Source organism: Cornus florida, unplaced genomic scaffold (genome assembly GCF_030987335.1).
Source record: "Cornus florida cultivar Cherokee Brave unplaced genomic scaffold, ASM3098733v1 CherokeeBrave_3.0.0_Hap2_Chr05, whole genome shotgun sequence".
NCBI lineage: Eukaryota > Viridiplantae > Streptophyta > Magnoliopsida > Cornales > Cornaceae > Cornus > Cornus florida.
This window is the reverse complement of record NW_026775575.1, coordinates 107351997-107378340: the sequence shown is the minus strand read 5'-3', so window position 1 is coordinate 107378340 and position 26344 is coordinate 107351997. Positions and strand designations below refer to the sequence as shown.

Below are 26344 nucleotides of genomic sequence, written 5' to 3'. Positions count from 1 at the left end.
TTGTAAAGCTACAAAGTTTCAATTTGCATGCCAACTGAGAAAAAAGGTAGAATACCTCATTGGGTTCTTGATAATCTTCAACCATGCAGGCTGAACAATATTTTCTAATCCATTTTTTCCTTTACAAAATCACCACCACCACCACCACCACCAGCAGAAGCCCGGATCTTCAACTGTACAACACCACCTGTGCTGGTACGTCCCGATCACTTCACACACTACTGTGTGAAGTGGCTGAAGCCGAGGGCCATCCATAGCCGTACAGCACACAGGATCCCTGCTGATGAGGGATGACGAGTTGACTTCTGAGAAGCCCGAGGGCAGTGAGTCCACTCATTTTATCAGTCTGCACACCTTATGGTAGTAGTGCTGCAACGATTCATCACCCATCACAGCCCGTGGTCAAGAATGGTTACGTAGCTGATTATCATTGCAGATGCAGAACAATACAATTAAACAGCAAATTCAGGCAAAATACATACTAGTTTTGCTGAACAAACATCATCATTAGGCTCTTTTATTTAAACGTCCGAGGTGTAAAATGGTCGACTGTTTCTTCTACATATCATTTTCCAGGGAGGGATAACATAAGTCCGCAAGTAAAGGTTTCTAATAATAAATATCCCCACACCAGTGCCTAAGCTATTCTAGATAGGGGCAATAAAAAAACAATAACTCAAGGCTCTGAAATTCTACAACCCATGGTAGTGCTGAGGCTAAACTCTGGACATCCCAAGCTTCCGCTCGAACAGACGGCGTAGAAGATAAACTTGGAGAACGCTAGCTCCAATTAGGGCAGCCGATTCAAAGAGAGCTTTCTGGACTGCCGTCCGGCTCATTCCTTCATTTTCTGCATTCCAATTGTAAGACTATTACGAAAATTACAGAAATAAATGCATATGTACAACAAACTCACAAATATGCCTTAACTATATTAATCTAGCAAGCATACTAGTTAGAATCGCAAAACGCAGATGGGAAAAAAAATAATAATAAATGTTACTTGTATTTCTTCAAATAAAAGTACCTCATTGTGAAAAAAAAAAAAAAAAACAGTTTTAACACAATCATCATTTTCATTATCAGCCAAGTGCAACGATGAATACATGTAAAGATAATCAACATTATTGCTATCAAATATACCTATTGCCTGGCGTTCAGTCTGAGCCTCTAGCCAATGCTGTTCGAACTGAATATTGTATAGAGCTTCTTCTAATTTAGCTATCTGTTCTAACAAAGGTTTGAAATGCTCTGCAGGTACATAAAAATCAGAGTAAGTCCTCCAAAGGGCTACCAGAAGAAAAAATAACTACAATAAAAAAACACGACCCACCATCTTTTGCATGCTGATCATATGATGAGAAGTGACCTACATGAACATCAAAATCTACGGTTTCATCATAAGGAGACTTGTTAGTGAAGCAGAAACTGTAGAGTCCTTCCTGCTGAGCCACAAAGTCATACTTCTCACTTATCTTGTCACGTAAATCATGAATCTGAATACCAGTAGGTCCTTTCACCTGATGATAGACATACCATTGCAAGATCAGACATGTCTTTATAGTAAAGGATCAATGTATATAGAAAACAATGGGATTGGCATCATAACTCTTTTGGAGAAAAAAAATGGAGACACAGTAGATCAGGCAACCTTTACTTTTCTGCTAAAATGATCACGATAATGAAATTAAATGCACATTTCCCTATCCTTGTGAGACCCATCTTAGTTTTTACTTCACCAACAATCAAGATTCCTCACACACTCCCACTCAAGGCCTCAAATTCAATATCTACAATGTGGACTTTGCATGAGAAATTGTGGGATGCATGAAGTGCTTTACACAAGGGTCTTGTTTTTGGATCTTTGCCACCGTCTCTTAGCTTGTCTCTTTCTGCAATCAAGGTATAATTCCATTTACTTCCTGACAATGAAGGGAATGGGAGGGGAGGATACTCTTTAAGGTTGGACGTCTTCAACTGAAAAGTAGCATTCTCACAACCATATTAACTATGTGACTGGGGCATTTAATGTTATTTGTAAATTAATTTACGCAAAGTTTTTAGCAGAACCACTCGTTGTTGGAAACATGAGAATTTCCTTCATAAGATTTTCAAATGATATGGAAAATGAAATTGTGATCTGCCTTGTTCCTGTAATGTTTGCTTTCCGTTACTCCTTCATAGACCTTAATGTTCAACCACTCCTAGTTTCAAAATATGAAGCAGTGCATAGAGGATTAGAGGGAGGCAATGAACTATGGAAGTTGCTTTAAGTAGATTGCCCATAGAATTCACAGATATGAATTAGACCCAAAAAAAAAAAAAATCTTCTTTTATTTTAAATATTCCAGTAGTTAATCATGCAATAACACATCCCATCAAACACACAAATAAACACAAGCAATTAAGAGGCACCAAAATTTTACGTAGAAAAACCAAACTAGGAAACTCCACAACAAACAAAGTCACAAGCTAATCAATCTACTAGTATTGAGAAAAAGTATAACATTACCAATCAGTTAGAGATTCTACCACAAATTCACTAGCCCATTGATTTCTTTAACTTACCGCATCGCCAATGGTTACACATGCAGTTTCACCTAATTCTCAAGCAATTACCACAAATATCCAGCAACTACATACCATTAATGCAATTGCTGCGCTATGATCCGCCTTCTCTTGACATTAATTGTCAGCCAAAGTCTTGATACACAAGTATGAGGTGTTTGTGATGAACCGTTGCTTGCTGTTATCACGATCTTCAATCTTCATGAAGGGGACAATGATCCAACACACAAGTCTATCGGAACACTCAAACTCAGAATGTCTGTGCATGCAAAAATTTTGGCTCACAAAGCCAACATTGCTCAAAAAGCTCAAACTTCTAAACTAAAAGTGAAAGCTCTTTTGTGTCTTATAGTGTTTCTGTTATGCCTTTTCAGTTTTTTAAATACAAAAAAGACTTCTAAAGGTTTTTAAAATCTTCTTCCAACTAAAACCCATATCCTTTTAACTATGCAGGGTGAAAAAACCCTTTAACTAAAAAAAACCAAATTTCTTGTGTAGAGGAATTGAGAGGACATGCAAGAACATTCCATCAGCGTATGTACCCATGCAAGAACATTTCTGTATCAGTGCATCACTCTTTGCTAGCTGATACCGTTGTCTAAATTTTTTGTACCAGTGCATAACTCAGATTCAAGAGAATATGACCAAAAACATAACAGTGTGTCCTTTTCAGAAACACACTTATTTTTAGAATTTAAAAACCAACTAGGATACGCGTTCAAAAAAAGTAGTTGGAATAAAATACATAATTTTTAAGACATTATCCTTGCCATAATGTGTGCATGATCAAAATAATAACAATTATCGTGCGATCTCCTTCCGATGTTTATCAAACTCAGATCATCTTCCAAGGTGAACCCCTCAATCAACACAATATTGATCATCTTCGAAGGTAAACCTCAATCAACACTATATTGATCAACACTATTTTAATCCCTCCTCTCACTCTGTCTCTATTTCTATCTGTATTTCTCATTTATCCCTCTTGTAGCAGGTATATTGAGCAATGCTGTACAGACTAGGACTTGATATGGATAAACACAATATAAAAAATTAAAAATTAAAAATTGAAGAAAAAAAAGGAAATGGCACATCAATGACTCACATGTATACACAGACTATCACATGGATCAGATTTTGATTTGAATCAGATGCGATAACCCTAATATGAATTGAGCATTTAATTTGATAAGCAGTTAACGATCTGAATCCAATAATCTGTTAAAGCAAACTGGATATAAACTATGAATTTATGATCGATCCGATCCAATAATGACCCGATCCGGCATACCATGATATAATATACTACAGATATATTATCTAATTCTATAGTATAAAGTATGAAATACTTTTAGCATTATATTTCTTCTTCTTCCCTTTCTCTATCCCGTCTCTCTCTATTTTTCTCTAACAAAGAGTCAAAATACCTAATTTCCTTCTCTCTTCTTTGTGCATTTTTTATTTGTCTTCTCTGGCTATTTCTCTGTTTTCCAAATCACTATTTGCAAGCTCTTTTGAAATAAAATTTTTTAACAAAAAATTACATCATTAATGGATCGGTTATCGGATTGGAAATCTGCCAAATTGAATACGGATTCATTTTTAAATAATCTGCTGGGTTATTGAAACAGATAAAACCTTAAAATACCTATCGGAGTCGGATCAGATCAAACCTGATCTGGTTCAAATCCGATCCATTTACATATCTACATCCATTATTCCATACCTATGTTTACATACATACATACATACATATATATATCTAGATCTTGCTCCTCTCTTCCTATATTTTTCCTTTTAATAGGATATCCTTTCCACATTTAGAAAAATTAGCAAATGTCTCTAAAAAGTCCATTTCATGTCTAATATGTCATTACAATATGAATGAAATATTAGAAAGATAATAATTTGAACACTGAAGATATCCTTATAAAACTTAGAACACTTGCAAAAAGAAAATATATAAAAAGAAAGAACACCAAACCAAAATTAAATATCACATGCAATCTAGCTCATTTGTGAGTGAAATTTTCTTGTGTAGAGGAATTGAGAGGTTCCACCATCTATACGACAATGCACAGAAATTCAACACGTAATATGGTAAACAAAGCCTTAGAAAAATCCCAAAAGGTGAACCCAAAATTAACCTCAAACCCTAATTCTACTCCCATTGCAACTTGAATATCTGACAACTATGAAAGAGTTCACGTCTTCCTTCTAACAACAGATTCTCTCATAAACTCTTAACTAAAGGATTTTTCTTTTTTTTTTTGGTGGTCATCCAATGGCAAGAAACACTCACCCCCCAATCTTGCCCCTATGGGGACTTGAACCCTTGACCTTCCACTTTAAAATGTGAGAAAGTACCACTAGGCTACATGTCCCTTAGTCTTCTACATTAAAGTTTAGTCCACTTTTTGTACTGATAAGCAAAAAGAATTAAACCCTTAACCCTAGATATCCATTTTAAAATGCCATTCCAGATTTTTTACCACTGTGCTACAGTGGCTTTGGTTTAAGTTGAGGTCGTTCAAGATATATAAAACAAGAAGGGCCTATACACCATCCAGTCAGTCTTTTATTCTTATTTTCCATTTCGTGGAATGAAGGAGAATTTTTACAAACAACCAAAAATGAAACATAAACCTAGGCAACATTAAATCCTCTTTGAAGGGCCATAAATTGAAAAGAATTATTCTATTATTATAGAAGAATATTGCTCTTATCTGAAAGATTTTCTTCATCAAAAACCTCCCCATACAATAAGAGTATGGGTAAGTTGTATTCATCCATCCAAGATTGTTCCCTTAAAAAAACAATGTCAACCATAAAAAACAACTCCACCTAACAAAATCCAGTGTCCACCATCACAATACATTACAAAACCAAGCAGTCGAAAAGCTCATTTGATTTTCAAAGCAATCGTACCTGTACAAATCAGTAACAACACATTTTGATAACTAAAATTAACCTGTAATCAATTGTAAAGAAAATGTAGAGCTTACCACTAGATCAACCCCGTCTCGAGTATAATGCCATGTTCCCTCATTCTTAATCACAACGAACGAGACATGAACCGTATCATGTGAGTATTCTACTTTATGTGAGAAGCATTCTTCCCTGTCAACCACAAATCTAATCCCAAACACCACTTGCAGGCTCGATAAAAACCCCAGCGTTACGACAACAGCCAACACCGGGGAAGAAATTTTCATCTGAAGTACAATTCAATTCCATTAAACATTTGGTCAGATTGCAATTTCTCATATTTTCAATATGAAAAAAAACAAAATAAAGAACCTAACCAAAAAATATAGAGAGAGAGCCTCTTCATCAAAAAAATTACAGAACTAAAGGCCCTGTTTGTTTCCACAGAAAATCCATCAGATGAACTTCAGATATAAGGAGAAAAAAATTAAAAAATTCCAAAAGTTAATTGAAGAGAAACACATAAAAGTCATTCCTTTTCTCGGGAAAATTAATCTCTTAGGAAAGAAAAACGTAGCCCTAGAAAATATTATACGCTAAGAAAAATGGTGAATCAAAAACAGGAACTTGAAATAAAATTTTTAGGGATGGTAATGAAACGAATTCACGAGAAAATTCAGTGATTTGTAATCAAAGGGAAATGTAATTTACCTTTTGTTTTTGAAGAATTTGACAGAATTGAGTTCGATGTAGCTTAGATTTATTATCGTACAACACAGAAATGTTTCCAAGGTTTTTAGTCGTACGCGACCAATTTAGATTTGTGTTTGGATACTTGTGTTATAGTGTACAGTTTTATAAGTGACTTATTCTCTACAACTTTAAAGTACGAGAGAATATTGCCATGTCCAATAGGTTTTTACACGTGCCATGATCATACGTGAATGGCTTTTCCTTAATTCTACCACTCCGTTTTCAACCGTTGGATGAGGGCCCTGTGTGAGCCCACACAATATAGCATCATTCGAAGGCTGAGATTAGCAATTGCTCAGCCTCAACTATCAATTGTTAAATACTGTATTTCGTATGGTTCCAGACTGGAGAGGGATGGAAAAATGAATGCAATGGAGGGACGGGACAGATGTGACTCTCCATCCTAATATATATTTTTTTTATCGGAAAAAATTTTTTAGAAAAAAAAAAGAAGAAAAAAATAGAGTGAGAGCTTTTATATTCTGTTTACCTATGCACTCTCATTACAATACCTCCACATTCCATATTAATAGTCCATTATCTCACTTTTTACGGTCCAATTTTAGTTGTCACATTTTAAAAATCAATACACTACTTTTTATTACACACCAATTTATTTCTAAAAGATTAAACTAATTAAAATTTTAAAATAAGTGAATCCCTTAAAAATAACTTTTTCATACTACTAATAATAAACTTGTCATTATGCATCTTTTTATACACTACTTTTCAGGGTAAAAGGCAAATTTGAAAATGTACCTTTTGCCCATTTAATGATAATATTTTTTAAAAATATTAATAATAAATAAAATAAAATAAAATAAAATGTGTGGGAGTTTTTATATTCTGTTTACTCATGCACTCTCATTATATCAAATAATAATATAAAAAAAAAGGTTGGTGATATATGCCCTTCACAAATATATTACAGTGCTCCACTCAATTCTTTTATTAAGTTAAAACGACAAAATCGAACCTAGTCAATCTTTCTTAAAAACTCATTTTATTTTGTAGGAGAAAATGATATAATTAACCAACGAAAAAAAAACCCGACAAAAAAGTAGCCCTAGAAAATATTATACGCTAAGAAAAATGGTGAATCAAAAACAAGAACTTGAAATAAAATTTTAGGGATTGTAATGAAACGAATTCACGAGAAAATTCAGTGCTTATTAATCAAAGGGAAATGGAATTTACCTTTTGTTTTTGAAGTGAAGAATTTGACAAAAATTGAGTTCGATGTAACTTAGATTTATTGTACAACACGGACTGTTTCTTAGGTTTTTAGTCGCGACCAATTTCGGATTTGTGTTTGGGTACTTGTGTTATATACAGTTTTATAAGAGCATTTCCAATGAGGCTGTCATATGGGCTGCCAATTCAAAATATAGCAGGTAGGCTAAAAAATGGACTTTCCAATGCAATGCTACTTTTTAACTATGCTATTTCTTATGTCAATTGTACCAAAAGAAATAGCAATTGCTATATGGGTTGGGCTTATAGAAAAGAAGGGACCGGCTCCTAAAAGTGACAGAACCGAAAGTAAATGCATTACTTGAGTGCCAATCCTAAAGTATATGCTTCCCTGTAGAGTATAAAATTAATGCCAAAAATGAATTATTGCAAACTTTATTTTGTTGAAATAAAAAAAGGAATTTTTTTTTTTTATTTTTTTTTTTGAATATGGAATGAAACTAGTAATTACTACTGATAACTTTTCTTTTGTTGTTAATTGTAAACTATTGATAATATTTTTGTTGTTGAATTAATAAGCCCAATTTATTATAGATAATAAAATATAAGACAACTTTGGTGCTCCAAATAGTCCAATCAATTCAAAAAGTCAAAAAAAACAATAATAAATTTATAAGCTCAATTTATCTTTCAATTTATTGAAAACTGAAAGATATGAGTTTTGAACTTCTGATCCTTGTTGATTTTGTAGTTTCCAGTTGCAGATAGAGAGAGAGAGAGAGAGAGAGAAAGTGGTCAATTTCAGAGTTGAGAACGAGAATAGAGATGGAGGCTATTGGGGAGGCTGAAATGATTTGCCCTAAATATATATATATTTTTAATAATAATATAATCAAATATATATAATATACATATATATATATATATAATATATATAAAAATTTCCGAAAAAGGAAAAAAAATTATATAATAATATAATCAAATATATAAATTTATACTTATATATATATATTTTTTGGTCCTTTTTTTGATCAGATATTTTAGATTTTTATTTTATTTTAATTAAGTTTAATTTTAGTTTCCTTCTAATGTCTACAACTTGACTTGGAATATGCCTAATATTAATATTACTGATGCAAATATAAATAGTGGAAATGATAATTGAAAAAGAATGGTGGTTGTGTAAAAAAATAGCATTTTGCATGAAATGCACCATTGAAGCAGAATTATTAAAATATAGCATTTCGAGACTGTAACACCTGTCAAAATATAGATTTAGCATGCGAAAATAGCTTTTATGAATGAAGATGGCCTAAAGTAACAATTCCTCTATCTCTTTTGCCTTTAAGCAGCCATTTCTGTTCCTAATTACACGACATGAAGAATTATTGCTAAATATGTTTGGCGGAAAATTTGTTTTCTTCCTTGTGTAGAAATGCAGGGTGGTTAGAGTCCACGAAGAACTCAATAGATTAACAGTATTCTTGGAAAAAAGAACTTGAGAATTGAAGCATGAATTGAAATGACAAGATTTCATTAACTGGGTATTAGATTGCTAGTTTAAACTACGACGACACTTTATTAATTCAAGTTTGCAGCACTTTATATCAAAGAAATTGTGGTAAAATTTCAAAACAAATATGGTGCAAATTTGAAATAAAGTTGGTGCAAATTTAAACAAAAAACTGACACAAGTTTAAATTAGTACGTGTCCATGTATTTCTCTTCCTTACCAAACAAGCTCCGCGTATATAGGTCATTTTGTCACGGACAATACTTGCCTATTCACCGGTAAGTAGAGAGTCTCTACTGACTCAATAGGTGGCATAATAAAATTATGACAAGTCTTTTAAATTTTATAAAATATAAAATATAACAAAAATAGAACTAGTACGTATTTAATTCATTTTAACCTGGTTAATCGCATCTTTCTCTCCATATATATCTATACACACTTGTACATACATATGTACAAAATTAACTTTTAAAGTGGAGAAAAATTAGGATTCAAGCTTCCTAAAATAATACATTCCAAAAACAAGATCTTCATAAAACAATATATTGTTTTTGTTCTTCAAAGGTAAAAATTTGGATTTCACCATAGCTGTACAAATATAAATACATATACATACATATATGTATAAACAAACAAAAACATGTTATTAAAATGCCCATTCACTTCCACTTCCAAAATAATCCTCATTCTCACTGCAACAATTCTAAGTTGGACGAGAGAAGGGCAATAATTTTTTTTTTTTAAAACACCGGAAGCATTTTATGATTCTAACAATGATTCTTCGTATCAATCACATACTTTCCACTTTGAAAACGTAGAGAGCAAAACTAACCCCTCAAAACACTATTACTATATCTCAATTCAATTATTTTTTTATACTGTCCATACACATATTTTGATATTTATAGGGATAGTGCTCAAGGATGTATACATGTATTAGAGAAAAATTATAAAAGATACTGTGAATCCAATTAAAAATGGATCAAACCAGTTCTAATTTTATTATTATTATATTTATATTTTATAAATTTTAGGACACTTGTTGTAATTTTATTATGTCACCTATCTAGTCAGTAAAATTTTTCTACTCACCGATAAGTCGGAGAGTATCGTACTTTTGTCACCACCAACACTTAACTAGTAGCAGCAGCCCATCACAAATATAAAAAATTAATTCTATTTTTAATCAAATTAACATAACGCCTGGTGACAGACGACGGAGGCAATTAATTGAATTCCATATGAGGTGATTGTGTTGTTGCGAGCCAAGCGACAACCCATCACACACTCTCCCCCTTTGTACACGAAGAAAAGAAATGAAATGAAATGAAAACGATGCAGATGATGATCTCAACAGCGTCCTGCGTTATGCCTTCCTTCCCTTGTTCTAGGGTTTGTTTCTCTCTTTGTGTACCACCTCTCTGTCTCTCTCTATTACTCATAAAAGTGTGTTCATTCATTCTCGTACCTGCAAAATTGTTAATTCATCTGCCCTTTTGATTTTTCTCAAAATTTATTTACAATTGTTCAAACTATCTTTCCCCCAAGTGTTGGAAAATTTTAAAACATTACAACTCTTAAGGGTAGTGTTGGAATTTATGTATTTCTAATTTGGGTGGGAAATCAAATGGGAATGAATGCTTGCTAAGATTTAATTCGTTGAAAAAAGTTTTTTTTTTTCACTTACCTTGTTCTGTGTAATTTTCAGTAATACACCGTGTATGTGTTGGACATCAACAAATGTTATTGTGGGAGTGATGGTGGTTGTAGTCAAGCGACTACTTGTATGGTATTGCTAGTTCCGGACTAACTATGAAATATTCAAATGTTATCTTATCCGCATCACAATGTTTTTGTTGATGTGATTTCAGTATAAGATTTTGATGTCAGCGCTCTTGTCTGTCTTACATTGAGAACCCTTTTTTTTACACTTGAATTTTGGGGTGTTATACAATTCCCTTTTTTTACACTTGAAATGTCTATGCTCTTGGTTGCGTTTGGCATGGTTTGGGTGTCTCCCGGTTCCACGGTGGACATGTCAGAGGCTTGTAGAGGGTGTTTGGTGGAGAGCCGAGTCAGAGATGATTGGAGGGGCACTCCCTTTGTTGGTGGGGATTGGATTGTGGTGCAAGAGAAATAGGAGATCCGTTGATGAAGAGGATCCTCCAATTTGGTCTCTCAAATACAATATACTGTCTACTTTTTTTTTTTGGGTTAATGAACTTTATGGGCAGCATTGCAAATCAATGGGGGATCATTTAGATTTTGTTGATAGCTTGAAAGTTTAGTGGTTTAGTGTCGCCTTGGGCACCTTTTGTTTTTTTTTGGGAGCGCTCTCCTTTTGAGTGCTTTTAATAAAATCTTACTTTTTAAAGAAAGTTTTCTTTATTATGTGATATCTAGCAAGTAGCAACAGTGGCTTTTTAATGCTCTCAAATCTGTTCTTTACCTTTATTCTTGGCATAATTCGAAACACAGGATAGTGCTTGTTGCTTTAATATTTTGGCCTAGTAGTTTGTTTACCAATGACACTTGCGATTTTGTGGTGATACCAGTTCACATCCTATACATGAATATTTGAAAATTTCTTATTTTTATTTTTATTTATTTTTTTATGTTTTAGACGAGGAGAGTGTTCTGCGTATGGCTGGGCATGAGACAACTTTGTCTTAGAAAATATCTCTTGTATGGATTTGTGGGCTTCTTTTTGATGCCATACAAAACCTTGCGTGGAATTAGTCGATCACTTAGAGTATCTCATTTATGCAGCGTAACCAATATTTCCTCCACACTGCAAATTGAATCGGTAAGACCTCCTCATCTCTTTTCTCTTAATTAATGGTTTTGCTGCTTTGCTTGCTTTATGATTCGTCGTTTTATGGTACTTATCTCAATACAGTATTTCTTTCTCTTACCATTATATTTGTGTTCTCTTGATCATTTGCTCTTCAGCTTACTTTTACTTCCACAAATGCTTTGTCGGATTAAATATTGTGACATGACCACCTAAAATGAATTTCAAATATGCAATGCTTCACTCTATGTGGTATTATGTATTTTCAGAATGCATGGCGAAATATGAACTATCTGACCCAGCTGTACCAGCAGGGAAAGACATTATCCTTATTGTACTTTTCTGAGTTAGTCTAGTTGAATGTATATGGATGCCTGTGAATGGGTGTACATCGCACGGACACGAGCGTGGTACATGTTGCGGACATTAACGTGGTACATGTTGCACATGTATACACATGTTGCAAGTCTGGTGGCTTAATGTAGGATGGGTGTGAAGAATTCTCGCATACGATTTGTATAACAAAATCAATGTAGGGCTGTTTTAAAAATGCTTCTTAAGGTTGATAATAATAAATTTTCTGCTTGAAAATTGTTAGAAATGTAAAACCAGGATTTAAGAAGGTATAAAGAAATGGTAAGGGTTGAGGCTTGCATTATGTATGAAACGAGGAAGTTTGGTGGCTGTTCTGGTTCTGAACATTACCCGTGAGTGTTAATCTGGGAATTTGGATCATTTTGTCTGCTTGGAATGAATAAATGAGGGAGGAAGGTTTCTGGGCTTGTAAAATAAGAATAAGGCTAGAGCTTTTAAATCCAAGATGTTTGTAGAATTCTAAAGGCTTGAAATTTCAGAAAATTAAAGAGAATAATAATAAGAAAAGTACGCAATATTCCTTGGGCTTTTTTAATTTATAAAAAATTCTCTTTTCTTTGAAGTTTCTCTTTTTTGAAATTGTTGTGGAATGCATCACTTTTACCTGCTTCTGTGGGCTTTGTCCTTGCATGATTGCATCCATTGCTTGGTATAAAAAGTTTCAGTTTGATGTCACTTTTCCCTTACATTGAAATGGTGGGAAGTGATAGTAGAATATATATATATTTTTTTTCTTTACTGAGAAATTGAAAATGTTGAGAAAGAAGAAATCAGTGATTGGAGAAATTGGCATCAGAGAAACTTTCTTCTTATTGATCCAAAACATGAACTATAGTTGTATCACCTGTTGTTTTTGTCTCCTTTGGTTTCAGAATGGTTTCTTTGATATTCCGACTCATGGCAATAATCTCAAATTTTCTCTTTTTAGCCTGTTCTTCTGTCATAGTATTTTCTCTTAATTCCCCCGAGTTTCTCAAGCATTTTGTCCATTTTTGAGAACTTTTTTCCATCATCAGGTGCCCTGTCTCAAGGACAACTATGCGTATCTTTTACATGATATGGATACTGGTACCGTGGGAGTCGTAGATCCTTCTGAAGCTGTACCCATTATTCATGCCCTGAGTAAGAAAAATCGAAATTTAACGTACATACTAAATACTCATCATCATTATGATCATACTGGTGGGAATATGGAGTTAAAAGCAAGGTATGGTGCAAAGGTGCGACAGTTTGATCTTATTCTCAGTTTATATGTTATTTTTTCAATTTTAAGTGTATCTTTGAAGTTTGAGTGAGGCTCAAAGGTGCATTAACTCATAAATGCTATGATCATTAACGCATAAAAGTTAGGATCGTTTCAACTCCAAGAATGTTTATTTACTTCTTGCTTCTTAGTACCCATGTGGGGTTCATTGTTGGAAATTATCCTCTGGTTGTTGTTTACTTCATTTACAAGGTCATATTTGGACTTGACTTTAGATGGTTATATGGAGGAAGATCTCATCCCTCTGTCCACTTTGAAGAAAGTGCCCTTTTTCCCCCCTCCAAGAATATGATAGTTTCTAAATTTCTTCCAAACAACAGAATATTGTCCATTGGATTCTTGATGCAGGAGCATCGAACAAATCTCTCAAAGACAACTAAATTTTGATTTGAAAGATAAATATTGGAAACAAAGGGAATGATAAATTTAGGTAAATTAGTTTAAATTGGCCAAGATTCACATGTCAATTGGGTGTGATTTGATCAAGTATAAAGCTGGACTAGTGGCCTTTGTTTCCTATTGTTATTATTTATCATATTGTTACATGCAAGGGAAACATAAGCACAATGTGGTACTGCTTAGTTTTTCTGATGGACTAAAAAATTTATCATAATTGAAATTTTTAATCTTAATTTTGAATGGACTAAATACAATGGCTGACTACCAAAGCTGGCTTTTCTTTTCTATGTTATTTGTAGGTAATTGGCTCGGGAATAGACAGGGATAGAATTCCTGGCATTGATATAGTTTTGAATGATGGGGACAAGTGGATGTTTGCTGGCCACGAGGTGCTTGTAATTGAAACTCCTGGTCATACCCGAGGTTGTATTTCAGTACTCAGCCAGTAGAGAATTATCTCATGTTTTTCTAGAGTTCAATAGATGAAGATAATTCATTTATTTCTAAAACCAAGTTCTGCAATTGTGATATCACTTTACCTTCTTCCTTGTGACTGAGCATTTTTAGATTTTAGTTTGTTAGAATGTTTGGCATGAACGTTTGGTTTATTTTCTTTTTGCATAGAATTCTCTCGTTCTTTAAATTCATCATTGTCGTCATCCTTGCACATATCTCGTACGATGTAGGAGTTTTCATCTTTTTTTTTTTTTAACATGTCCATGTATGACATTTCCCCTGGCATTCTGATGGTTATGGTTGTAATAGATTGGCTGTTTTAATTTTGTTATCCCTCGCTCACCTATCAGTTACTTGTGGTCTTCTTTGCATTTCTTGTATTATGAATCAGCTCTAGCTTTATGGGGGAGTTTTTTCCCTTCAAAAAGGTTGAAATGACTAATGTTACAATTTAAGATACATGTAAAGGGAAGGAGTTAATGTAATCGTGACGATTACAAAGTAATTTCAAAACTAGTACTGTTTTGAACTTCACATTTGTGAATATTTTAATACTTAAGAGTGAGGTTATACTTGAATATAATAAGAGAAAGGTTGAAATGTCTTACAAATTACAAAGTAATTAAAACTAGTTTTGTTTTGGACTTCACAGTTCTGAATATTTTAAGACTTAATTGTGAGTTTACGCTTGAATATAATAAGAGAAGCTGCTTTGGCAAAGTACTAGCACCCTGCGTAGGCTGGACATATACTGGATTATGCATTTATTTGATATGTTTTATTTCTAGTTTCATCATTTCAAGGAAATTGACACTCTTTTTTCATTCATATTGATCTTAATTGCGAGCAGGTCACATTAGCTTCTACTCTCCAGGATCAAGGGCAATTTTTACTGGGGACACTTTGTTCAGCTTATCATGTGGCAAGCTTTTTGAAGGAACACCTGAGCAGGTAGATTTTTTTTTTTTCATTTGCAAGAATCACACTCACACTCACTTTTTGGCCCTACGGGCACTTGAACTCTTGACCTTCTCTTTTAGAAGGTGAGGAAGTACCACTAGGGCTACAAGGACCTTGGTGATTAGGTAGATTTTTTTCTTCAGTTATGATACTGGTCATGTCCCTGTTATGAGCTTAGGAAAACTTATCTTATTATTATTATTATTTTTTGTGTTTGTGTTGACTTCCATCTTGTTAATTATTTATCCCTCTGGTCATTATATATATCAACCTCTCTGTGTATTTTCTTGTGTGCTTAGACGAGTGGAAGGAGCAGTGTCAAAAGAGTGATAATTCATTCAGAGTTAGTAGTCAAAGTGTTTCTTTTATGTAAGATTAAAAGGTTGCTGAGTGATGTGATCATGTGTGAGAAGCTGTTTGTTCAGATCTACAAAGTTTTTGAACCTAAATATTTAGGGTGAAATTATAATTCATTGATTTTGTCTTTTTCGGTTGATGAAGATACACATGACCTAGGGAACTAGCCTTGCTTCCTTTCTTATTCTATGGACACTTCTCCACCCAATATTGTTTAATCCTCCATAAATCTGCTAGTGGAGCTTTGGAGAAGTCGGCATCTGCTTTGCTAGCAGTCCAAAAAGGATAGTTTCTCAGTGCCAATACAACCTGGCTTATGGCATCAGCATTACAAAGGTACTTCTTGAATATTGAGCCTACATTTAAGTTACTCAGGATGCTTCTGCTTATCTCCGAAATCCTGCAACTTGGGAAGATTGGTTAAAGACCCACTTAGTCATATTAATTACTCATTGCCCTTGAGACTTTATGTGTCTATACTTGGCCCTCTTAGCAGCTTCCTTACCACATCTGGAGCAGTAACATTCAGTCGAGGGTTACTCTTGGTGTCCTGAAGCATGTGCATGCTGATGCTTCTCTGTATCAAACATATGTTAGACACTAGTACTGTAGTATTTCAATCCCTATGGAAGAGAGCGATGATGATTACTCTCTCCACTCTGAACTGGAATGCGGATGCAGGCAACATTCTAAACACGCTCTGAAATTATGAAATTAAATGAGAAAAGCTTTCCTAATACCCCTTATATAGAGGTAAAAGTTATTATGATAAACCTTATGTCGACACCCTCTGAAGACACTGGTGGCTCCCAATCTTCAATAAGACCTTGCCACGTCACCTAAAGATGTCTATTTTTGATACGTAAATAATGGATTAAAGAGCATTCAAAAGGGGAATGCATCCCACAAGAGCTACAAAAGTCCAAAAAGGGCCTCTAAATCCTCGAAGAACCCAAAAGATCATAAAACTCCTCTATGGATTTACAATTTCTCCCTAGAACCCAACAAAAAAGAGTTCTAATAATGGATAATTTCGAAGACCCAATAGGATTTTCCTTTCCTTCGAAAGATCTCCTATTTATCTCAAGCCAAATGCACCACCAAACGCATAACTGTGTAACCCTCCAAAAATCACAGACTTGAACCGCCATTGTACAACCTTTCCGAGCCTCAATCAAACATCTAGAAGACCTCGGCATAACCCACTGATACCCGAACAACCCCAACATCAAAATCCAACAATCCCGCGCCACTGGGCAATGCAAACGAAGGTGATCAACTATTTCCTCATCATTCGTACACATAAAGCACCCGTTAACGACAATCTGTCTCCTTCTCCTTAGGTTATCTCGAGTCCAAATCTTCCCTAAGATGAATGTCCATGCAAAAAATGCCATTTTGAGTAGAGCCTTGGAATGCCAAATAGCCTTCCACGGAAAGGGAGGGGTCGGAGCATCTGAAAGACACCTATAAAGAGATCTAACATCGAAGCGACCTTGACAAGAGAGAAGCCACATCCAAGAGTCAGAAACATCTCCCATGATCTCCTGTCGATACAAGAGCTCCAAAAAACCAATAACATCCTCAATTTCCCAGTCCTGAAAATGCCTCAAGAAACGAACATCCCAAACTATTTTCCCACTATCAAGGTGAAAGCAGTCAACCACCATAGCCTGACAATTTGAAGCAATCCAGAAGAGTCTAGGGAAAGTGAGCGCAAGAGAACGATCACCACACCAAATGTCCTCCCAAAAGTGGATTCTCCTGAATGGCGAAGTGTGGAGAGGTAAAAATTTGGGTACTAGACCCATTCACCATGTTTTCCATATCTGCAGCTCATGTGGCATTCTCCCACTTAGCTTGTGGATTGTTTCACCTCACTACATGTTGGCTCATGTGAAATGCCACATGGCATCTTTTCAACAACTTGGTATTCTCCTTTACGTATCTGACATATGCACACATCTTCTTTTGGAACATGGTCAATGTGAGACACTGTCACATTTTCGTGTAATATTTCCATCATTTTCGTTAATATTTCCATCCTTGGTGTCAACAAATGTGGTGCCTTGACTTTACACCTCAACTTGAGTGGTAAGAATGAGGTTTTCCGCAGACATACTCTCTGTGTTAGAGCTATTTCCATGACGATTATCCTTCTATCACATGTTTCTCCATAAGTTAGCGTTTGGTGGAATTTTCCAGGTGATTTATTGCACTCTCTCTACATCAGCTCACTTCCAAACTAGGCCTTCTGCAGATGCAGACACCTTTAAATATCCATAGCTGATTGAGTCCATAGTGGGTTTTGGAAGCTTCTGAAGTTCACTTTATTGCCCTGTGTGACATCAAGGTTACAGCTCGGTTCTTAGCGAATTTAGTGCTCATTAAGGTGTATATCTAGCTACACTCACAGCTAGGCTGGTCTTGGAGAGAGTGTTACCGCTTTCTCGCAGAGACGTGTTCATGATATATCGTGCTCTGCGTGTTCTACCTCATTTGATAATATTTTATACCACTAGTTATATCTTCATTTAGACACATTTCCCAGCACTTGTGCCAGCTGGTCAGATGTTCTTTGTACTCCCGCTATCATATATTAGGTGTTGGACTGCTTGCCCCATTTCAAAACTTTGGGAGGGGAAAGGGTGACCTCAAGATCTCCATCATCATGAGTCTCTCTAACAACCAACCCCTCCCTCCCCCCTCCCCCCTCCCCCCTCCCCCCCTTCTTTCTTTTTCCCTGCTCCCTAAGATTGCATTTTTTTTAGTTTAATTTACAATATGGATATTAAAATATTTTATAGTGTGAATAGTATATATTCTTTAGTATCTAATGGGATTACTATCTCAGTGAAACTAGCCATTTGTGGTTACATTTCTGAATAATGAAGTTTTGAGATTTTGAAATATTACGAAACATAAATAACAAATAAAAGGTAAATGAATGTTATTTTACAATTTGAAATATAAATAGTACTGGAGAGTATATATTTCTGATCTCAACGAGACTTTGTGGTTATGTTTCTAAATGGTGAAATCTTGAGATTTCGGATTATTGTAAAAAATAAGATATAAATGAAAGTATGTTATAATTTTTATTTTTATCTGATGCCTAAAAGGATCTTACTATTTTTTAATTTAAATTGAATTATCGGCATTGTAAAACTCCTATAGATTTGCTTCTATTTGTAAAACATACACAGTTCCCTGGGGAACTTCATATCTTTTGCAAATTTGTTGAAGACTCAGAACATTGCTATTTTCAGAGGTAGTTATTTGTCACACACTCAAACACCCTAAGACTAGTCATTCTGTTTATTTAATGACACTTGGCATTTGAGGGGAAAAAGAGAGAAGAAGTTTGTATCAGGTCTAGTTACAATTCTGAATGTTTCTGTTCCAGATGCATTCTTCCCTCGGAAAGATAATATCTTTACCAGATGACACAAATGTATACTGTGGCCACAAATATACATTGGTAAGTTAATTTTTCTTTATTGCCTTCTTGTGTTCCCTCTCAGGTTTTAAGTGTTTCTGAGGGCCCCAACTTTGCGAAAGATTTTGACAGAGTAATTCAAAGTTTGCACTGTCTATAGAACCCAACAATGAAGCGTTGCAAAGCTACGCTGCCCAAGTAGCTAATCTCCGCAGTAAGGGCTTGCCGACGGTAAATATTGACTTCCTTTTCCTGGCAACTTATTTCTAGGTCCTTGTATGGCATTAATTTTTCCTTTCAAAATTGTGATAACTGAGGGTTGCCCTTAAATATCTAATATGTTAAACTTGATAATTCTAAATATTGATAACTTTTGGGAAGATTCTATGTGATTCGATAGTGGATAATTAATAAATATATTGTGTTAGAATATTTTGGGTCATTATGTAATTACATATAGTTGGTAGGGTCATTGTATAATTAGCTGAGACCTGTACTCTATATAAGCCACTGTACTAGGGTTTGATATGAATGATATACACATTATGTATCCACTGTGTTATCTCTCTCTCTCTCTAGTCACAACATGGTATCAGAGCGGTACGAAACAATGGGAAAACTAAGATTATGGTTGTGATTGTATCTGTGGTGTTCTTCTACAAATCAGAATCGAGATCGAAGTTGATTCTGTTCTTCGCGACAGGTTTGGCCGTCGTTCTGGTTTGGCGATCGGAGGTTTGAAGCTTCTTGTTTGTCATTCTCAAATCTGAAGCCCTTCGTTTTGTAGGCCGAGGCTGCCTTGGTTGTCGCAAGTTGCAGAGGTTGCATCATCGTGAACCCTCTCTGCTTGGTTGTTAAATCGCCGATTGTGTTGGGTTGCCGTCGTCACCGCTGCAAGGGCTAGGGTGTGTACTAGCCTTGATTCTTCATTGCGAACCTTGGGTGATTGGAGTTTATGGTCGGTGGCATGGATTTGGTTCTTGCCGGTGCTGATTGTGAAGGAGAAGAGTGGTGTTTGGCTGCAGGCGTGAAGTTATTCCAACCTTGGATTACTAAAACCGGAATAGCAGAGAACTGGTTTTGATTTGACCTGTTTGCCCAGATCCGGTCTGTTTGCCCAGATCCGACCCGTTTACCCAGATCCGGCCCCACCTGCCCAGATCCGGATTCAGTTTCTTTTTCCCCAGGTTCGGTTTTCTTCTCTGTTTGTCCTTCTCCATGGCTGCTGCCGGTTCCGACCTATTTTCTTCTACTTCTTTCAATCCTCCCATGACTTCTGTCAAGCTCAATGGCAAGAAGTATATTTTATGGGCCAAGTCCGTAGCTATTTTTCTGAAAGCCAAAGGCTTTGGCTCTCATTTGGTTAAGGATAAGCCTAAAGAAAGTGATGCAGATTTCAGTTCATGGGACCAAAGGGATGCTCAGATCATTTCCTTAATGCTGAATTGTATTGAACAAGATATCAGCTCCCATCTGTTGTATTTGGATACTGCCAAGGAGATATGGAATCGCCTCCAACAGCTATATTCAGGTACTGGTAATATCACCAGAATTTATGAGGTGTGCAGACAATTCTTTGACCTCCGGCAAGGTACTCATAGTCTTGCAGAATACTTCTCCCAGTGAATGGGAATTTGTGAAGAAATGAACTTGTATCAGCCTATCACCTCTGATGTAAAGAGCATGCAACAACAACGTGAGGATTTTAATGCTGTTTGGTTTCTCATGGGGTTGTCACCTGAATATGAATCAGTTCGTGCACAGATTTTGGGTAGCCCTACACTTCCCTCTCTACCTGATATGTTCTCCAGACTCCAGCGTGCTACTTTATCTAGTGGCGCTTCTGGGAGTGCTTCAAGTGGTGTCACTGCTCCTCCTAGCAGTGAACATTCTGCATTAGTTGTGAACCAGGGTGGTTATCAGCCTTCTCGTGGCGGTGGCGGTCGGTTTACTCGTGGTCGTGGTCGTGGTCGTGGTCGTGGCAGAGGTAGAGGCAGAGACTCAAAACTTTGCACTCACTATGGTCTTACTAATCACACTGTCAATTACTGTTAGGATCTTCATGGGAAACCACCACCTTCTTCCTATGCACATCAAGTAACCTCTAATGAAGGGGATTCTTCTTTCTCTGCCAAATGATTCACAAGTGGCTGCTCCACAAGTGGTTGTTGAGCCTGTTATGGTCACCATGACAGTTTCCCGCAATGAGTATGCTCAGTTTATGTCTCAACAACGGCCTTCCACCTCATCTTCCATGGTTTCCTTTGCCCAATCAGGTAGTGCACCTGCATGTCTCTTATCCTCTCGTCAGAGTCCCTGGATTCTTGACTCTGGCGCATCCGATCACATGACCGGTAGTTCTCATCTCTTATCTGATTTTCAGTCTGTTTCTTCATCACAAAGTGTTACTCTTGTTAATGGCTCCTCCACTAAAGTTTTGGGTGTGGGAACCACCCAACTCACGTCCTCTATATCCCTTTCCTTTGTATTATTTATTCCTCAATTCCCTTTTAATTTGATGTCCATTAGTTAAATTACTAAATCTCTTAATTGCTCCATTACATTTTATCCCTCGTGTTGTATTTTTCAGGATCTCAAGACGATGAAGAAGATTGGTACGGGACATGAAGTAGGTGGCTTGTATTACTTTGATATTGGGACAACTCCCACGGCTCTTCAATCATCTTTGTCTCCTTTCCAGTGGCACTATCGTCTCGGCCACCCATCCTTATCAGTTTTGCAGCGTCAAGTCCCCAGTCTTAGTCTTAGTCGTGTTAAGTCCATGCCTTGTGAAGCATGTCAGTTTAGTAAGCATTGTCGTGTATCTTTCAAACCGAGAGCTACCAATCGTGTTGCTAGTCCTTTTTAGTTAATTCATTCAGATGTATGGGGCCCAATAATACATATTTCTCTTAATGGATTTCGTTATTTTGTGACTTTTGTGGATGATCATTCTCGTATGACTTGGTTGTTTTTAATGAAAAATCGTTCTGAGTTATTCTTTATTTTTCAAATATTTCGCAAAGAAATCAAAACTCAATTTGGATGTTCCATTAAAGTTTTACGTTCTGACAATGCCAAAGAATATTTCTCGGACTCGTTTGAGACTTATTTTCATGCTAAAGGCATCATTCATCATTCATCTTGTACTTATACTCCTCAACAAAATGGAGTAGCTGAACGTAAAAATCGTCATCTCCTCGAAGTATGTCGTGCCCTTTTATTCCATATGCATGTTCCCAAACGTTTTTGGAGTGATGCTGTTCTTACAGCCTGTCATCTTATTAATCGGATGCCTTCGTCAGTGTTAAAAGGGCAGTCTCCTCATTCTGTTCTATTTCCCGACTCCGCATCATTTAATCTTACTCCTCGGGTCTTTGGATGTGTGTGTTATGTCCATAACTTTGGGCCCGGTCTTGACAAACTCGACCCCCATGCCACTAAGTGTGTGTTTTCTTGGGTATTCTCGCACTCAGAAGGGTTATCGTTGCTGCAGTCCTCTTTTTCAGTGCTATTTCACTAATGCTGATGTCTCCTTTTCTGAGTCTCTCCCATTTTTTTCTGATTCTACTACCCCTTTCGATATTACTCTAGCGCTACCTATTCCAACTGTTTCCTCTCTGCTTCTTGCTTCCCCACCTCCTCGCTCTGTTGTTCCCTTGCAGGTTTATTCTCGACGACCTCGACCGCGACCGCCTACTTCACTCCCTCCATCTCCTTCAGAGTCTTCGGATCCGACGCCTTTACCTGATAATTTGCCCATTGCTCTCCGTAAAGGTATTCGGTCGTGTGTTACTGCACATCCCATTTCTAACTTTGTCTCCTACCATAATATTTCCTCCTCTTTATCTTGTTTTTTATCTAAAATGTCTGCTACGTTTGTTCCCAAGACTTTGCAGGATGCTCTTTCTAATTCGGATTGGCGTAACGCCCATGGTAGATGAAATGGATGCCCTACACCGTAATCGGACTTGGGATCTTGTTCCCTTACCTCCGGGCTCCAAAACGGTTGGTTGTAAGTGGGTCTATACTGTTAAATACCTTCACGATGGGTCTATTGAGCGGTTGAAGGCTCGTCTGGTGGCAAAAGGGTACACTCAGACTTATGGTATCGACTACGATGAGACCTTTTCTCCTGTTGCTAAGATTTCTTCTATTCGGGTACTTATTTCCATTGCTGCCAATTGTCACTGGCCTTTGTTTCAATTAGATGTCAAGAATGCCTTCTTGCATGGTGACTTAGTTGAAGAAGTTTCTATGGAGCAACCACCCAGGGGGAGTATCGTCACACTGTTTGTCGCCTTAAAAAGGCCCTGTATGGATTGAAACAATCTCCACGGGCTTGGTTTGGAAAATTCTCTGAGGCGGCATTAGAATTTGGTCTTAACAGATGCCAGACCGATCATTCGGTATTTCACCAGCGCACTAAAGTTGGCTTCATTTTTCTTGTGGTGTATGCAGATGATATTGTGATCACGGGTGATGATTCTGAAGGCATTGCTAAGTTGAAGTTGTTTCTGCAAAATCAATTCCATACTAAAGACTTGGGTAAACTTAGGTATTTCTTGGGTATTGAAGTTGCTAGATCCAAGAAGGGTATAAGGTTATCTTAACGCAAATATGTGTTGGACTTGTTAGAAGAAACAGGTATGTTGGGTGGTCGTCCAGTTGATGCTCCTATGGATTCAAATACAAAACTTGTGTCTGATGAGGGTGATCTATTTAATGACCCGGGCAGATTTCGTCGCCTTGTTGGGAAATTAATTTATCTCACTATCACTCGACCTGATATTTCATATGCAGTTAGTGTTGTAAGTCAGTTTATGGGAGCTCCTAGAATGCCACATTGGGTTGCTGTTCTTCGGATTATCCGATATCTCAAGCAAGCTCTAGGTTTTGGGCTACTATATAAATCAAATGGTCATCTCAGGGTGGAAGGTTTTTCAGATGCTGACTGGGCTGGTTCTCCATCAGACAGGCGATCTACTACAAGCTACTGTACATTTGTAGGAGGAAATCTTGTTACATGGAAAAGTAAAAAGCAAATGTTGGTAGCTCGATCTAGTGCTGAAGCTGAGTATAGGGCAATGGCCCATACAACTAGTGAGTTGACTTGGATACAACATTTTCTAAAAGAACTTGGGTTGACAGTTGAAACTCCTACTCCATTGTTCTGTGATAATCAAGCAGCTGTTCACATTGCATCAAATCCTGTGTTTCATGAGAGGACCAAACATATTGAAGTTGATTGTCACTTTATTCGAGGAAAAATATTAAGTGGGAGCATCTCTATTCCATTTGTGAAGTCTGAAGATCAGTTAGCTGATATGTTTACCAAAGCATTGGGTCATAATCGGTTAAGGACTATCTGTTCCAAGCTGGGATTATTTGATATATACTCTTCAGTTTGAGGGGGAGTGTTAGAATATTTTGGGTCATTATGTAATTACATATAGTTGGTAGGGTCATTGTGTAATTAGCTGAGACCTGTTCTCTATGTAAGCCACTGTACTAGGGTTTGATATGAATGATATACACATTATGTATCCACTGTGTTATCTCTCTCTCTCTCTCTCGTCACAACATATTGCTTTTAATTATATTCTTGCATGTGTCATGTTTTGCTGATAAATTTTTCAAGAAATCAAATATGTAGGTTTGCTACATAGGCTTCACCCAGCAGTAAGTGGATTTATTTGTTTTATAATATAATAATCAGACTTTAGGAATATATTGTCCAGGTAAAATTTTTGGTACATAGTGCACAAAAGTATCTTCTTCTTTTCTTAAATTATTTTTTTAATGTGTAGGATATTAAGAAGTGTTTTGCAAGAGTTTTTTTAAATTTTGCCATAGTTCATTACCATTTTTATGTGATAAAGGATATTGGTTTACTCTGTTGATGCCTCATGGCCCTCGTGTTCGATGCAAGCACTTGATAAATTATTGAATATGTAGCTTGATGCATGCATTTGATACAAAATTACTCCTAATTTTTATGTTTCATACCTTTTTTGACTTGATTTCACAGTTGTGCTGCACTTATTTATTTATTATATTTTAGCATATAGTCTCATCTCCAATACAAACGTAAACCAAATGGCTTTAACTGTCCCAAAAAGTGGGGCCATAGAGAAGTGGAGATGAGCTTTCCCAGTTTGACTCCAGGCTTCGGTTGGTTGAGATTTGGAACACAGTTGAGGTTGGACTGGGCTCATCATGTGTTTCAAGTACTTAGAACAGATCTAACTTAAAGCTGAAGCTGAACAGATATCTAGTAGATACATCCATGATATTGTAACACTAAACAGATCCATGGTGGCTTGATTTAGGCAGTGGACAAGTTTCCTTGGGGCTTAGCCTGGTGATTTTTGATTGAGCTCAGATGAATTGCCACTTGCCAGCAATCTAAGCTAAGCTGGTCAATTCATTGGAGCCTAACTAGTCTATGAATGAGAAGGGAGGGATCATATTTTTATTGATAGATAAAGTTCTTAACTTGATTTTTGTCAGTCTATTGGGTCCTGCATTGGTTCTTGCTGAACATCATATTCTTTTTAATTTTCCTTGACAACATGTGACTATTATTGTGGTGTCTTAGATTCCAACTACACTAAAGAAAGAAAAGGCATGCAATCCATTCCTTCGCACTTCAAGTATGGAGATCCGGCGGTTGTTAAATATTCCAGCCACAGCAAATGATGGAGAAGCCTTGGGTGTCATCCGCCAAGCAAAGGATAATTTTTAGGAATGACTATATTACCTATATTTGTTTGTGTATGAGACAAAATGAGTGTTTACATTTGTGAAATGTAACCTACACTGTTGGCCATTTAAAAAAATTTAATATATCGTTGGATGGCTAGTTCTTTTGTACATTTTTTTATTGGATCTTTCTTTTAGTTGTTGCATCTGTTTTTGGTTGATGAATCTATGATAGTCAGAATCTTACTACCTGTGTTCATCTGTAACTAAAGAATTTAATTTAAAGGCTGCTTGCTCTTTATTTTGGGTTTTGGGATTTAAGCTGGGTTGGGGATATTATTATTATTATTATTATTATTTATTTATTTATTATTATTATTATTATTTTTCGGTTCCTTCTCCAAGATGAAAGGGAATGTTGCATTGAGTGCTCGACATTTCTTCTTTTGCATGCACTGCTACGAAATTGTGAAGCACTACACCTAATTCTAAACAGGTGATTAATTGGTAACCATTAATTTCTCAAGGCCACCTCCTCTGTATCTAATAATATTCTTCCAACTAAGAAATCATGATCTACCGCTATCTATATATCTAACTATATGTGTATATATATTCATAGAGAAAGGGGGAAGC

The 26344-nt window shown here is 36.1% G+C and overlaps 2 protein-coding genes across 6 annotated transcripts; one reads left to right on the top strand and one right to left on the bottom strand.

The window, feature by feature from the left end:
- Window positions 1–485: 485 nt before the first annotated feature.
- Window positions 486–6359, bottom strand: LOC132308343 (transmembrane emp24 domain-containing protein p24beta2-like). The gene is made up of 5 exons (XM_059806402.1): window positions 6208–6359; window positions 5574–5783; window positions 1334–1520; window positions 1144–1251; window positions 486–850 (listed from the first exon to the last, which is right to left on the bottom strand). The coding sequence occupies exons 2-5, from the start codon at window positions 5781–5783 to the stop codon at window positions 717–719; spliced, it is 639 nt and encodes a 212-aa protein (XP_059662385.1). The 5' UTR covers window positions 6208–6359; the 3' UTR covers window positions 486–716.
- Window positions 6360–10184: 3825 nt separating this feature from the next.
- On the top strand, window positions 10185–25879 carry LOC132308341 (probable hydroxyacylglutathione hydrolase 2, chloroplastic). 5 transcript variants are annotated; one of them, XM_059806399.1, is made up of 9 exons: window positions 10189–10351; window positions 10668–10748; window positions 11583–11765; window positions 13145–13348; window positions 14091–14214; window positions 15098–15198; window positions 18971–19045; window positions 19136–19234; window positions 25605–25879. In XM_059806399.1, exons 2-9 carry the CDS (start codon window positions 10746–10748, stop codon window positions 25749–25751), a joined length of 936 nt encoding a protein of 311 aa, XP_059662382.1. In that variant the 5' UTR covers window positions 10189–10351; window positions 10668–10745; the 3' UTR covers window positions 25752–25879. The 5 variants fall into 5 exon arrangements, with proteins under 5 accessions (XP_059662384.1, XP_059662383.1, XP_059662381.1 ...); XM_059806398.1 differs by lacking the exon at window positions 10668–10748 and having other exon boundaries at window positions 10188–10351; window positions 15122–15198; XM_059806397.1 differs by lacking the exon at window positions 10668–10748.
- Window positions 25880–26344: the final 465 nt, after the last annotated feature.

Excerpts from the sequence above, each read along its gene's own strand:
- LOC132308343 (XM_059806402.1), bottom strand. The coding sequence starts at position 5,783 with ATGAAAATTTCTTCCCCGGTGTTGGCTGTTGTCGTAACGCTGGGGTTT. Across the intron at positions 1,252-1,333 it reads TGATCAGCATGCAAAAGATG|AGCATTTCAAACCTTTGTTA; the intron begins GTGGGTCGTGTT and ends ATGTACCTGCAG. Across the intron at positions 851-1,143 it reads GACTGAACGCCAGGCAATAG|AAAATGAAGGAATGAGCCGG; the intron begins GTATATTTGATA and ends ATTGGAATGCAG.
- LOC132308341 (XM_059806397.1), top strand. The coding sequence starts at position 10,286 with ATGAAAACGATGCAGATGATGATCTCAACAGCGTCCTGCGTTATGCCT. Across the intron at positions 10,352-11,582 it reads CTTCCTTCCCTTGTTCTAGG|ACGAGGAGAGTGTTCTGCGT; the intron begins GTTTGTTTCTCT and ends TTTATGTTTTAG. Across the intron at positions 14,215-15,097 it reads AACTCCTGGTCATACCCGAG|GTCACATTAGCTTCTACTCT; the intron begins GTTGTATTTCAG and ends AATTGCGAGCAG.